Source organism: Lepisma saccharinum, chromosome 1 (genome assembly GCF_977018435.1).
Source record: "Lepisma saccharinum chromosome 1, izLepSacc3.1, whole genome shotgun sequence".
NCBI classification, from domain to species: Eukaryota; Metazoa; Arthropoda; class Insecta; order Zygentoma; family Lepismatidae; genus Lepisma; species Lepisma saccharinum.
The window spans coordinates 138,605,224-138,618,193 of record NC_139229.1 but is presented as its reverse complement, the minus strand read 5'-3'; the positions used below and the strand labels follow the sequence as shown (position 1 = coordinate 138,618,193).

At 37.8% G+C, this 12,970-nt stretch overlaps 1 protein-coding gene across 2 annotated transcripts in view; it reads left to right on the top strand.

Annotated features, from left to right (window-relative positions):
* The window catches only part of LOC145989084 (clavesin-1), a 52,679-nt gene that overhangs the window by 36,878 nt on the left and 2,831 nt on the right, over nucleotides 1–12,970 (top strand). For both annotated transcript variants that reach the window (XM_083124381.1, XM_083124385.1), the window contains exons 6-7: nucleotides 867–983; nucleotides 2,596–2,689. In XM_083124381.1, coding sequence (XP_082980507.1) covers nucleotides 867–983; nucleotides 2,596–2,689 — 211 coding nt within the window. The remainder of the gene's footprint in view (nucleotides 1–866; nucleotides 984–2,595; nucleotides 2,690–12,970) is intronic.

Sequence of the window (12,970 nt, the reverse complement as noted above, 5' to 3'; positions counted from 1 at the left end):
CCCACTTTCCCTAATATAAAGGAAATAACATTTTAAAAAAATCAAAATCTTACACCTCCCCGCCGCCATCTGGGAAAGAGGTGATTCTAAAGCAGTACTTATTAAAGCGTGAATTGTTTTTGTGTTTGTCCTATCATCCATTTCATAAGTTCATCCTTCATTCTGGTCGTCGCAACGTGAAATAACTAAATCGAAAAAGTATGCAATTGATAGTGATCATTCTGTTTCAGGTGTAGCATTACTATACTACTTTGAAAGACCTTGCTGTGCTACTTTCAGACATGCTGCTGCTACCTGTGTATGTTTGTTTCATGACGTCACTTCTCTATCTCTTCCGGCACGCACACCGTGACGTTGAGGATGCATGATGGTTAGATGAAAATGATGAAGAGACACTCACAAACAAATAACAATGCCAACGCCAGGATTATCCTAATGGAGAGATCCTACATACAGCAGGAATAAAAGCGCTCAGGAGTCGACGATGTATGTCTCAAGCAAATTCTGGGATCCGGTGTGTCTGTGTATCCCCATAACTTTGAACACACGTTAAATTATATATTACATTAAAACAATATATAATATAAACTTTTTAGAGGACATAAAGACAAACTGTGGCATACAGGATGCCCTATAAAAGTAGGATGTCCGGGAACCCTACGCTTGCAGTTCATACAAGCAACGCGTTCTTCAAGTTATTCCAGAATAAAGTAACCGTAAAAACACTTACAATTACTTTTTAAAGAAACGGTAACTTTGTATGAACTACATTCCAAAAAGAGTAAACTAACTGTAAGTCAATTTCTTTTAGAATGTACTGTAAGTTCCCAAAAATTGTTATTATTGTATTATCTATCTTTTTGCAGCACTCAGCTCCTATGAGACACAAAGAAAACCATGCAGTAAACCTGCCGCCTATTGCAAATAAGTTATTTGAGTTCTCGCTTACCTTTCTAAGTGAGAAGTTGAGGAATCGAGTACAGGTCGGTTAAGATCATAGTGTATTAGGCTTTCTTACATGCATACATTAATATAGGCATAGGCTAGATTTCTCTTTCTCACATACAAACTGTATCAGTGAATCATGGATATTAAAGAACTTTTAATTGCATATTTTTTTCCCATGATTTTAGGCTGTCATCATACTGAATTTTTATAAAAGAGAACGTGGCCACTTGAAAATCAACAGTCAACTAACTGCACCTTTTCGCAACATCATAAGTGGTTTAAGTAAGAGCTTCAGAATCCCTCCTCTGCCATCTAAAATTAAGCCGTCACCCTTGAGACATCCAGAATTATGATTCGTCAATTAATTTAAGAGTAAATGAAGATAATCTATTTGATATTTAAAAGTTCGACGATCGTGATCCCCTTTAGAACGTGCATACACCCGATGGTGTGTTGTAACGCTGTCGCCTTCAAGGAACCCAATTGATATATCCGAGCATAAAATGAACGGCTAACAAATCTGGACTTTGACTTTTAAAAACTAAAATTAAGCGATCACTTCTGGAGATGCCTAAAGCTAACAATAAGTCGTCCATTAACATAAGACTTAATAGCGCCTCTTTTTGGACTTAGCATATGACTTATGACTTACCATACATATTTTTTTTGGTAAGGGTGATGTGTTCCCCAAACATATAGATATTCATATTTTGAAGAAACTAATAAAATTAAGGTGCTTTTTAAGGGCATATTTTGATGGATTTTCGGTCATATTCAGCATATTTTTGTATTTTCAAGAAATATGCAGTCAATTTCGAAGTGGATTCGTTCTTACTCCCATGTTCTTACTCAAGTTTTTTTCCTTGGACTGTAGCAAAATCTTTTTCATTTTTATTTGAAAATTTAGAGAAAGTATTCATTGTGCATTGCAACTCAGGGCCTATAAAGTGAACTAAAAATAGTACGTATGTGAAAATATTTCAGCATTTAGATATTGATGTTCGAAACAGTCCAGTTATAAGGGCATATTTTTCAAATTATAGTGCATATTTTGTAAAATTTAAGGTCATAAGATCATATTTTATTTTGTATATTTTGGTGATTTTTTAGGTCATAATAATCCTAGCCCTAGTGATCACCTTCCTTTAACTTCCCCTTCTCTTTGATACCCAAATCGTCGATTAACAGAATAAATGCACATCCTTCCTTCTGCTAACGTCTAAATATAAGTGATTGCTCACACTTTGAGTCAATGTCTAAAACTAACAATAAACTCAAAGAGCAAAAGTTGAAGAAGGTAATCGGCCCTGGTTCGTTTCATGGTACATGTCACTGTATCTTCGATAGATATAAAAGTACAATGGATAAAGTCTTTCTTCCCGATGACATCATGAAATATGTCATGCGCATCTTGTTACGCAAGACTATAATTGTAATATTATATATGTGCATATATTACATAAGTATATTATATAAAATTATAACTACGAAATATCCTTAAAGTAACACAAGCTGGTACTTGTTAGTATGTCACGTCAATATTCTTGTTATTCCTCCAGGCTACTTGAAATAGACATGCTAAAATAATACGTAGTTATTTGTAATGATCATTAAAATTTCAGTTGTAAATACTGTTTGCACTTTCAGGTTCATTCGAGCGTTAAAGAACTGCAAGCAGCAATCAACCCAAAAATTCTTCCCAAAGAATATGGCGGTACGGTGCCAATTGCTGATATGATCGGTAATATACGTTTTAATTTTTATTTTCCTTTCCTACGCTGTGGCACAATGTTTCCAAATCACGCATGGCAGTTGATATCATTACTGTACGATAATGTTACCATTTATTGATATTATTTTTAAAATTTCTTTATGCTCCTCAGTACATAATAACACCTGTTTCCTTTTGCTAATGTAACTGACTTCAGTCTCTTTTCTGCTATTTTCAGTTATGGTTAGGGATGGTCGGGAAAGGGAAAACAAAAGGTTCTGGGAATGTTTTCAAAATGGTGTAGAAAAAGGTCCTGATCAAATGCCTTTAGTCAGGTCGAAACCAGTTACATTAACCTTATTTATTCAAGGCTCCTGTAGCAAATAACATTAATTAGTAATAACTACACAAATTAGCCAGTATGTAGGAAGTAAACGTGGCATTTACTGGGTTTCAACGAGGTCATGTCAACCATATAACCCTCTGCCCACAAATGAACATTTTACATTTTTTGGACATTGCGTAAAATTGTAGGGTCAATCCGTACCAAATGATCTAGCACTGGTCGCTCTAACATTTTTTTACAAAAAATCATTTGTGTGTCGTTGTAACCCCTGTACAGTGTCTCTCAAAAGTTTTAGAACAACGACATTTTAAACTAGGCAACCCAATTTACACAAGGCGTTGGTGGGTTGCTTGTAGAGTTAGGCTAAATTTCAGGGTTGCCACATGCACAATATATATTTGTGAAATACGCGAAAGAAAGAAATCCAAGTATCATTGTATAAAATTAGAAAAAAAAATATCAGTATTAGATTTGTGGCAAATGAGAAATACTTTCTGAAAAAAAGAAAATCGATTTTCTAGTATTTCATAGCTGATGAGTCTACACAAAGGAAAAGATGAGAGATGAAACAGAAGGGGACTACAGAGAGGAGAAGAGGGAAAGCAAAAAGGGAAGAGGAAATGCAAAGGAGGGAAGAAAGTGAAGGACAGAAGTGGATAGGAGAAGTAATGAGGAGAAAGGCAAAAGATGCGAGAAGAGATGAGGAAAATGGAGCAAAGAGGAGAGAAGAGAGGAAGGCAATCAGGATGGGAGAAGAGGAGAAGAAGAGTTTGGAGAGGAGAGAAGGAGACGAGAAGAGGGGAGTGGAGAATAGAGTGAAAGAGAGAAGAAGAGAAGAACGAAAAGAAGAGGAGAAGAGTGCAGTGGAGTCGGAAATATAAGACAGGAGAGGAGATAAGAGGAGTGGAGAAGAGTGGGATGGAGACAAGAGGGGAGAAATGGAGGGAGGGCGATATGAGATAAAGCAGAGGAGAAGGAGGGGAGAGAAGAAGGAGAAGAAAAGAACAGAAAAGACTGGAGACGAGAGGAGGGAAGATGTAGTTGTAGCAAATATCGTCTCGGCGTCAAGAATTGATGCATTGATCAAATTATCGACATGAAACATTCAATAACATTTTAAAATGTATTGGAGAATGTATTAGATGGGTGCGAAATGCCTTTTGGTTGGGTCAGAGTAAGATAAAATCTTCCACGTAAGATCTTTGATTTTACCTGCGATTATACCACTAAAAACATGAATGTAATTTTAATATTTATAAAAATTATCCAATTTTTCTCCACTTCTCGGTTCGTTGAAATGGAGATTTTGTTATTTCCTCTTTCCCCCCCCCCCCCATCGTTAATTCCAAACTGAATCATTCCGTTTCACACGGCGTGGACAATGAGCACAATGGGATATTTCTAAAACTTATGAAAATTTTATGCCACCGGAGGGGTTTGCACCCACGACCGTCAGGTTGACAATCCTTAACGGTATCCACTACCCTACAAGCTTGCAATCCTGAAAGCAGAGGTAGAAGCAGCTGACCAATGTGAACTGTAGATCAAACTCTTCTCCTACATGTAATGTGCAATGAATACTTGTTTCTAACAAAGAAAACGATGGTAGTGTGGCAATTCAGGACATACTAATTTTATCCCCTTTCCCACTCGAGTTCAATGCGAGGATACCTCCGCAAATATCGAATGAAAAGCTTTAATCATGTGCAATTCTCCATTCAATGTTTTCGCCGATTCGTACTACCATCGTTTTCTTTGTTACAAACTACATCTACATATTTGCTACAACTACATCTTCCCTCCCTCGTCTCCAGTCTTTTCTGTTCTTTTCTTCTCCTTCTCCTTCTTCTCTCCCCTCCTTCTCCTCTGCTTTATCTCATATCGCCCTCCCTCCAATTCTTCCCTCTTGTCTCCATCCCACTCTTCTCCACTCCTCTTATCTCCTCCCCTGTCTTATATTTCCGACTCCACTACACTCTTCTCCTCTTCTTTTCGTTCTTCTCTTCTTCTCTCTTTCACTCTATTCTCCACTCCCCTCTTCTCGTCTCCTTCTCTCCTCTCCAAACTCTTCTTCTCCTCTTCTCTCATCCTAATTGCCTTCCTCTCTTCTCTCCTCTTTGCTCCAGTTTCCTCATCTCTTCTCGCATCTTTTGCCTTTCTCCTCATTACTTCTCCTATCCACTTCTGTCCATCACTTTCTTCCCTCCTTTGCTTTTCCTCTTCCCCTTTTGCTTTCCCTCTTCTCCTCTCTCTTGTCCCCTTCTGTTTCATCTCTCATCTTTTCCTTTGTGTAGACTCATCAGCTATGAAATATTAGAAAATCGATTTTCATTCTTCCAGAAAGAATTTCTCATTTGCCACAAATGTAATACTGATATTTTTTTTCTACTTTTATACAATGATACTTGGATTTCTTTCTTTCGCGTATTTCACAAATATCTATTGTGCATGTGGCAACCCTGAAATTTAGCCTAACTCTACACGCAACCCACCAACGCCTTGTGTAAATTGGGTTGCCTAGTTTAAAATGTCGTTGTCCTAAAACTTTTGAGAGACACTGTACAAGGGTAGCTCAAAACAGGCATTATTTTTCTAAAACTTGTAGAATATATTTTTTAGTTTCTTTCGTAGAAAGGCAGGCTCCAGAAGTCTGCAGTCTGCAATATTAGGTAGTTTTAGTTTTATAACCGTTGATGCAAGGCTACCAGACGTCCCGATTTACCGATTTAGTCGGGACAGTCCATTCCAACTGCAGTCGTGATGCAGAAATGTCTCTTTTTTTTTTGTTAACTAATATTTAGACATGTCCCCATAGGCGCCAACTCCATGAGGCTTGGGGCTCGAGCCCCCCCCCCAATGTTATCGATGTGGGGGCAGAGCCCCCCAAATAATTTGCTTAAGAGCATCTAATGTATTATTTTACTTCTCTTGTAAAGTTTACTCTGAATTGTGCCTCATGAACTGAACTTTAAATACGCATTTGAAATGTTCTAGACCATCAACTTTGAGGGGCTGAGATCGCTAAACCATCAACTTTGGGGGGGGGGGGGTTATGACCAGAGACAGCAAAACACATGACTTATTACCATATACTAAGTATATAATTATGAGTATTGTTAACACTTTTACTAAACAGAGTTTCAAAAGAAGATGAGCATGAACTAGGAGAGTGGATGGGACGTTCGGACTACAAATGGCTCTCACATGACATTCAGAACGAGATCATTGATATATTAGGGAGGTTTGTTTTGCGCTCGGTGGTAGCAGATATTAATAGTCGGGAATATTTTGCTATTATGGTTGACGAAACTTGTGACATATCCATCCGTGTACAATTGACATTTTGCATTCGAACTGTAAATGAAAATTTTAATATTTTTGAGGAATTCATGGGCTTTTACGAGATTCCGAACACTGAGGGCAAAACTTAAAAAATGGAGGGAGGGAGTCATTCATTCATTTATTTCAGTGATTAGAGACCCCCCCCCCAATAATTTTGACAAGTCGGCGCCCCTGCATGTCCCTTATTATAATAATAATTTCTGATATATATAATTTAATTTACAAGTACATTATTTTCTAAACATATAATTATCATGACTGTTCAATGATGCTAGCATAAGAAAAATAAAGGAAAATTGAAAACATTGTTAATTTGCGGAACACAGAATTATTCTAATACTTCGGAGAATTGAATGTAAACAACAAACACTAAGCTGTATGCCGTGTGACACCTTTGTCTGTAAGCGACTGTGTGACTGATTGTTTTGAATGCTGACGCCAAAGGTTTCTGGTTCTTTGCGAGTGTGTTCTTTAATTGATTCGCTGATTCTCATCGTCGCGGATAGACAAACTTGTCAGAAAAGCAACGCTAATAACCTAATTCAATCAACCTCACAGTATTTCTGTTCTTTCTTCTAAACTTATTTGCTCCACTCCACATATTCGGATCTACCCCTTCCCCCCCTTACCTTGAAAATTCCTGGGATAAGGGCCTCATAGCAATATATATAAAAGAAAGATTAAACACGAAAGCAAGACTAATTTAAGTATATACATAAACACATTTTCGGATCTGGCCCCTTCCTAAAAAAATCCTGAGTACAGTCCTGGCCTACGTTGTTAGGTTAGATCTGATAGGTTTGTTTCTGTAAGTATAAATACACTGAAAATGTATTATTTATGGTAAGAGAACTAAACCTAGCTAGCCTAACCTAACAACTTCTGCATTTAGCCTGAAATATGATTGATTGTGTTGGTGTTTTAAGTCCACTTTATGCACAGTAAGGCTAATCGGGACTGGACCTACAGTTTAAAGTAGGATCCGAACCACTATGTGCCACCACCGGTATCGAACACGGGACCCCTTGATTGCAAGGTGACGACGCTACCACTGCGCCATAGGGGAGGCCATATTTTGCCTAAAGACTAAAAGTAATCGGTGACGTCAGAACGCAAGATTGTCCTCACGTTGTGCGATAAGGAAGACCCTCCCAATGCACTTCATGAAAGTATTGGCACTCTATTAGTATTATATTATTTGTTGTCGCTTTGCAGAGGAATAGATTCAGTAAAAAAAAATTTGCCTGCCCTACCTGCCTTTTCCCCCTTAAATTTCGCTAATTGTTTGAGAAAATGTTCCCCTTCTCCTCACTTCAACTTGCCTCAAAATTTCCCAATGTCAAGTGGAAATCGCCACATATTAATCAATTATTAAATTATATCTCAAACATTTGCACATCGTTAGCACATGAAAGCACAATATTTATTTTAATAAGCACACGAATATTAATCAAGATATTAATGAGTTTATTATGGCGATTCTGCCTTGATATCAAGATAAAATCGACACTTTTAGGCATTCGTTAATCGTTAGCACACGAAAGCACACTATTTATTTTAATTATCACACAAATTATAAAGAAATATTTTTCAGCAACAAAATTGTTGTCTATTAAATACCAAAAATACAGTGAGTTTGTTTTTCTTCAAATTTAATAAAATGGGGAAACTTTTTTTGTGCAGGGTTGAGGAGTGGGATGAAAAAGTATTACCCAGCAAATTTTGTCCATTACCATGTTTGTTCTTCTTGTTTTATATAATGCGAGCCTCATGCATTGTAACACATTCAAAACAAGCTGTGACAGCCTACAGAGCAACAGAAGTAGAAATAATTTCTTTAAAATCACGGAGGATGCCAGAGAGAAGTATTAAGGAAATTTACAGAGCAATACTTGTGTATCCTACTGTACGTAGCAAAAAAGCGCGTCCCAAATGTTACGGTGGTAACATTGTGACTTTATAATAAAAGGGTCTCAGGTTCGATCTCAGTTTAAAACTGACTGTAGTTGGTTTGTTTCCACTTTGAGTTTCAGGTCTAGTGCCAATTAGCTTATCTGAGCACAATCATGACGTTGCTTGAAATTAAATCAGTGTTCAGCATATGTTATTCTTTCAGTGCTAGGAAAGAATTGTTGTTATTGGTAGATTTTTATCAAATAGGTGAAATTTTGTTGCTCAAAATTATTTTTTTGATATGTGGCGATTTTATCTTGATATATAACTAGAATCATAACGATTCAGTTATAAATATCATGGATACTATTTGTGTTCTAATTAAAATGAATAGTGTGCTATCGAATGCCTAAGTTAGTACAATGTTGTTGCTCAAAATATTTTTTGATTGTTGGTGATTTTTCTTCATATCAAGCCAGAATCGCCACGATTAATTAATTAAAATCTTGATTACTATTTGTGTGCTTATTAAAATAAATACTGTGCTTTCATGTGCTAACGATGTGCAAACGTTTGAGATATCAGTTAATAATTTATTAATATGTGACGATTTCCACTTGACATACGTCTGGTATGCCACCGCAACACACCGACCTTTGAAAATTTCCTAGAGATGTGAATATAATGTCGTAATAGAGAGGATAACTGTTTGTCAAGTACTTTTGTTACAAGGGGGAGATCCACATAAGGTTCCTTTGTCAGTAGCTTCTCGTGTTTGCAGGGACTTCTTTCCTCCAAAAGATCCAAGGAATATAGAAGTATCAGCAAAGATCAGCAAAGGAAAGGACACTGGGTCGGAAGAGAGAACCCTCGGAGTGGGTGGGTGGTTGTAAAGAACACGAGGCCTTTGGTTGGCAGTTCAAGGTTTTTGTTTCCTTCGGGACAGGGGATATCATGTTACGCTCAATAACACAGGATGGATTTATCGCCTCCAGGTCACACGTCCATTGCTCGAAAACACCCCTTGAAAAGTTGAAAGGAAATAACTTAAATTCGTCCACACCCAGAACCGTGTCCAAACAAAGCAAGGAATAAAGAAAGAGGGATGTCATAATATATTCCCTAAATTGAATAAGTGGGCAGGCCCATAATGGAAAGACTGCCATTCCACCATGGGCCATGTGGCACGAATTTGAGAGGAAAGAAGAACAGGGTTCTTGGTAAACCTGATGGTATAATAAGAGCAATAGGCGCCGATTTCTTCAGACATTTGGGGGGAGGGGGCAAAGCTAAGCAAAGTGTAAAGACAGATTTCTTACCGTTTGGGGGGGTAGCAAGAGTTTTTGTTTTTAATATAGGCATATATAAAGACTCCGAAGTATAGACCTAAGAGTTAACACTTGAGTTAACCTTTGAATCTTTGTAATTACAATAGCATACCTATCAAATTACCATTTTATTGAAACACCTTGTACATCTAACTTATGAGGTGGCCAAAAAATCTCTACATTGTGATTACATAATTATGTAACATAATATTTTACCTGCAACTTTTGATTGAGAATTTTATTATCGTATACTGTTTATATACTGTACTTTTCCCCCACAATCCTTTATGGGAGTTTAATATCTTCGCACATGCTCACAAATATACACACAAACAAATTTTTTAGCATTGGTTGCGCATTGTATTAGTTGCACTAGCCACAGTAGCACTATGAAGTAGCACACATATTGTTGACAGGCATAACGTATGAGTAAAAAAATTCCTAATCCTGATTAAACAAAACAGTATTATTTTGCAAAACAAAATATTTTCAACTTCTACTCGACTTTTACGAAAGGAAACAACATTCAATGAAATATTTCATGGTCCCTTTAGTATTAACACTATCCAGTTTCTCCTCATGTACTTGACACAGTGCCACAAAGTTAAGACCGCTTTTCGGTCATCGTACTTCGTAATTGGTTCTTGAGGCGATGCAAAGAACAAACTACTTTTAGCCTCGCAAAAAAAAAAAATATATAAATAGCGTAAAAGCAAGCGCACTAATCCTTCTGCTTTTCGTAAATACTAGCAGTGAGTATTTGCTACTAGGCTATCCTAGGCTATAGCCTGGGGGCCGGAAGTCCAAAAAATTAGACGCAAGAGAGGTAGAAGTGACATGGACCATCCATTATTGAAATACCATAAATTTGTAATAATAGCAAAATAAATCAACGTGTCAAGTCCTTTTACTTGCTTTTCCATGAAAAAAAGTAGAAGGAAGGGTTTCTAGCTTTTAAATAACTTCTTTTTTCAGTACTGCATTTTAACACATACAAGTATACTCAAGTCAAATTTTTACTCAGATGTGTCTATATTTAAAAGTGTTATTATACAGAGCATACAATTAATGGAACTAATGATGATGATGATGATGATGATGGTGATAATGTCAGCAGGGTCCAAAAGAGAGGATAGATAGCCTAGGGGCCCAGATTTTATAAATCACCTCCTGAATAGTTGCTCTAACTGTGCACCATGAGTACTGATCACAACGTGGAATATCTATAGCATATCGTTTATCGTAGATTTCTTCCAAACAAAATGAGGATAACCAGGGGCCCCGGGTTCGAATCCCGGCCTGGGCATGGATATTTCTGAGTGTCCATTCATCATGTCATCACTCATCCTCATCTTCGCAAATTAGCCAAAAGTGGCGCAAAAAGCGAGGTAAAATAAAGCAATGAGGATAATATCATAATAAATTAAAAACATACTCGTATATCTTTCGTTATTTATTTTACCGTCCTAGTTCGATAATAGTTCAATTAAAATAACTAATGTTACACCAAATTGTTATCTTATTGGTATTTTTACAAAATACTTTTAGTTGTCTTAGATAGGGACGGGATTAGGCCACTTTAATGCCGTTTGCAGGCGCGTCAACATGCTTCTGGTCACCGGGCACAGCCACAGAATACGTCCACCTACCAGACAGTAGCAATTTTGGCGGCTCATGATTTGTATCATTAGTTAGTATCAAATGTTCAGTGGCCCCCTGATTTTAGAACACATTGTAATAAGGCAACCTTGCACCGGCTTACGCAGGATTTCTTTTCGCGTGGTCTGAACGTGTAATCTTGGGTGGTGCATAGATGCCTTTAGTGGATGTACCAAATTCGTCCCCCCCCACACATTATATATATATATATATATATATATATACATACATACATATAATAATGTATATGTTGGGAAAATGTATATGGAAAATTTCAGAAGTTTGTCACTTGATGATGATGGTTTGCCTTATTTTACTTCGCTTTTTGTGTCACTTTTGGCTGATTTGCGAAGATGGGGATGAGTCAGTGGCGGCGATTGGGTTCCGAAACCGGTAGGGGGGGCAAAGACAGTATATTTCCCATTGTAGATAAGGTTTAGCATAGTGCGGGGGCCAAAGTGGCGATAACTGGGGGGGCAAGTGCCCCCTAATCGCCGCAACTGGGATGAGTGATGACATGGATGATGAATGAACACACATAAGCAGCCATGTCCAAGCCGGGATTCGAACCCGGGACCCCTGGCGCCGTAGCGCGATGTGCTAACCACTCGGCCACGGGGGCCGGCGTTTGTTACTTGAAAGTAGCGGAGTTACTTAAATTTATTCATTTAATGCAGGGGCGATAGGAGGTTTTAAATGACACAGTTGAACCAGGGATCATTATTTCCAATTCATTTGTAAACTCACATATCGGTTCGGATGCCACTTGAAACTGTAGATCCAGTTCTGATTAGCTTTGCTGTGCACAAGGATGACTCAAAGCACAAAATCAGTCAATCAATCATTGTAAACTACATCATACTTATGGTGTTACAGTTGCACCATAGCTCCATATAAAAAAAAATCGTTACGCAATTATGGCAACTGTGTACAGTGTCGCCAATTTATATGGACCCGTGGGGCCTTAGCCCACCCAATAATTTATGCGATTTTTTTGAACTTATAATTCAAGTGTTTGAGCCCACCCAATATTTGTGAAAAGTTGGCTATCCTGCTGGCTCTCGGTTGCATTCGGTTTTTTCAGACTTCTTCTTCTGTTTCACAAGTGCTTTTCTGTATAATTCTAAAACTGGACTGTGTTTTTGACGTAGGTTGGGTCGCTTCGTCATATAATCCTGTTCGAGTGCTTGGTAGTGTTGGTCCCGGATCGACTCGTGGGAGGTTCAGGTTTGAAGGATTGGTAAAACATTTGACAAAGTAGTTATTTATGATGGAATTTTGCTGTATTTGTAGTACTATCATTGTATGCGCAAAACCAAATCGCCGGGCCCCACAGATGGGCTAATTGGGACTGAAACCACCCTCCACCGGGTCTTGGTAAACAAGCCTTAGCATTAAGAGGCGATAGTGCAAGATGAAAAGTGGAAAAAGGAATAGAGACAACTGCCCCTCACCCTCCTAATCGCTTCCACTGGTGGTAGCCTTGCATCAATGGTTATAAAACGAAAACTATGCAGAATATTGTAGATTGCAGACTTCTGGAGCCCGCCTCTCTACTCGACATACACATTCATTTATGCAAGGGAAAAATTGAAATTTTTGACAAATTTGAAAAATCGTTGATGTTATTTCCGTGGCTTTTTATAGGTTCACATTTAAACATTTCATGGTTTGAGGAGAGGGAGACATGGCCCCAAACCCCTCCCCTGGGTACGGGCCTGCCTTGTTATTTTTCCCCCCATG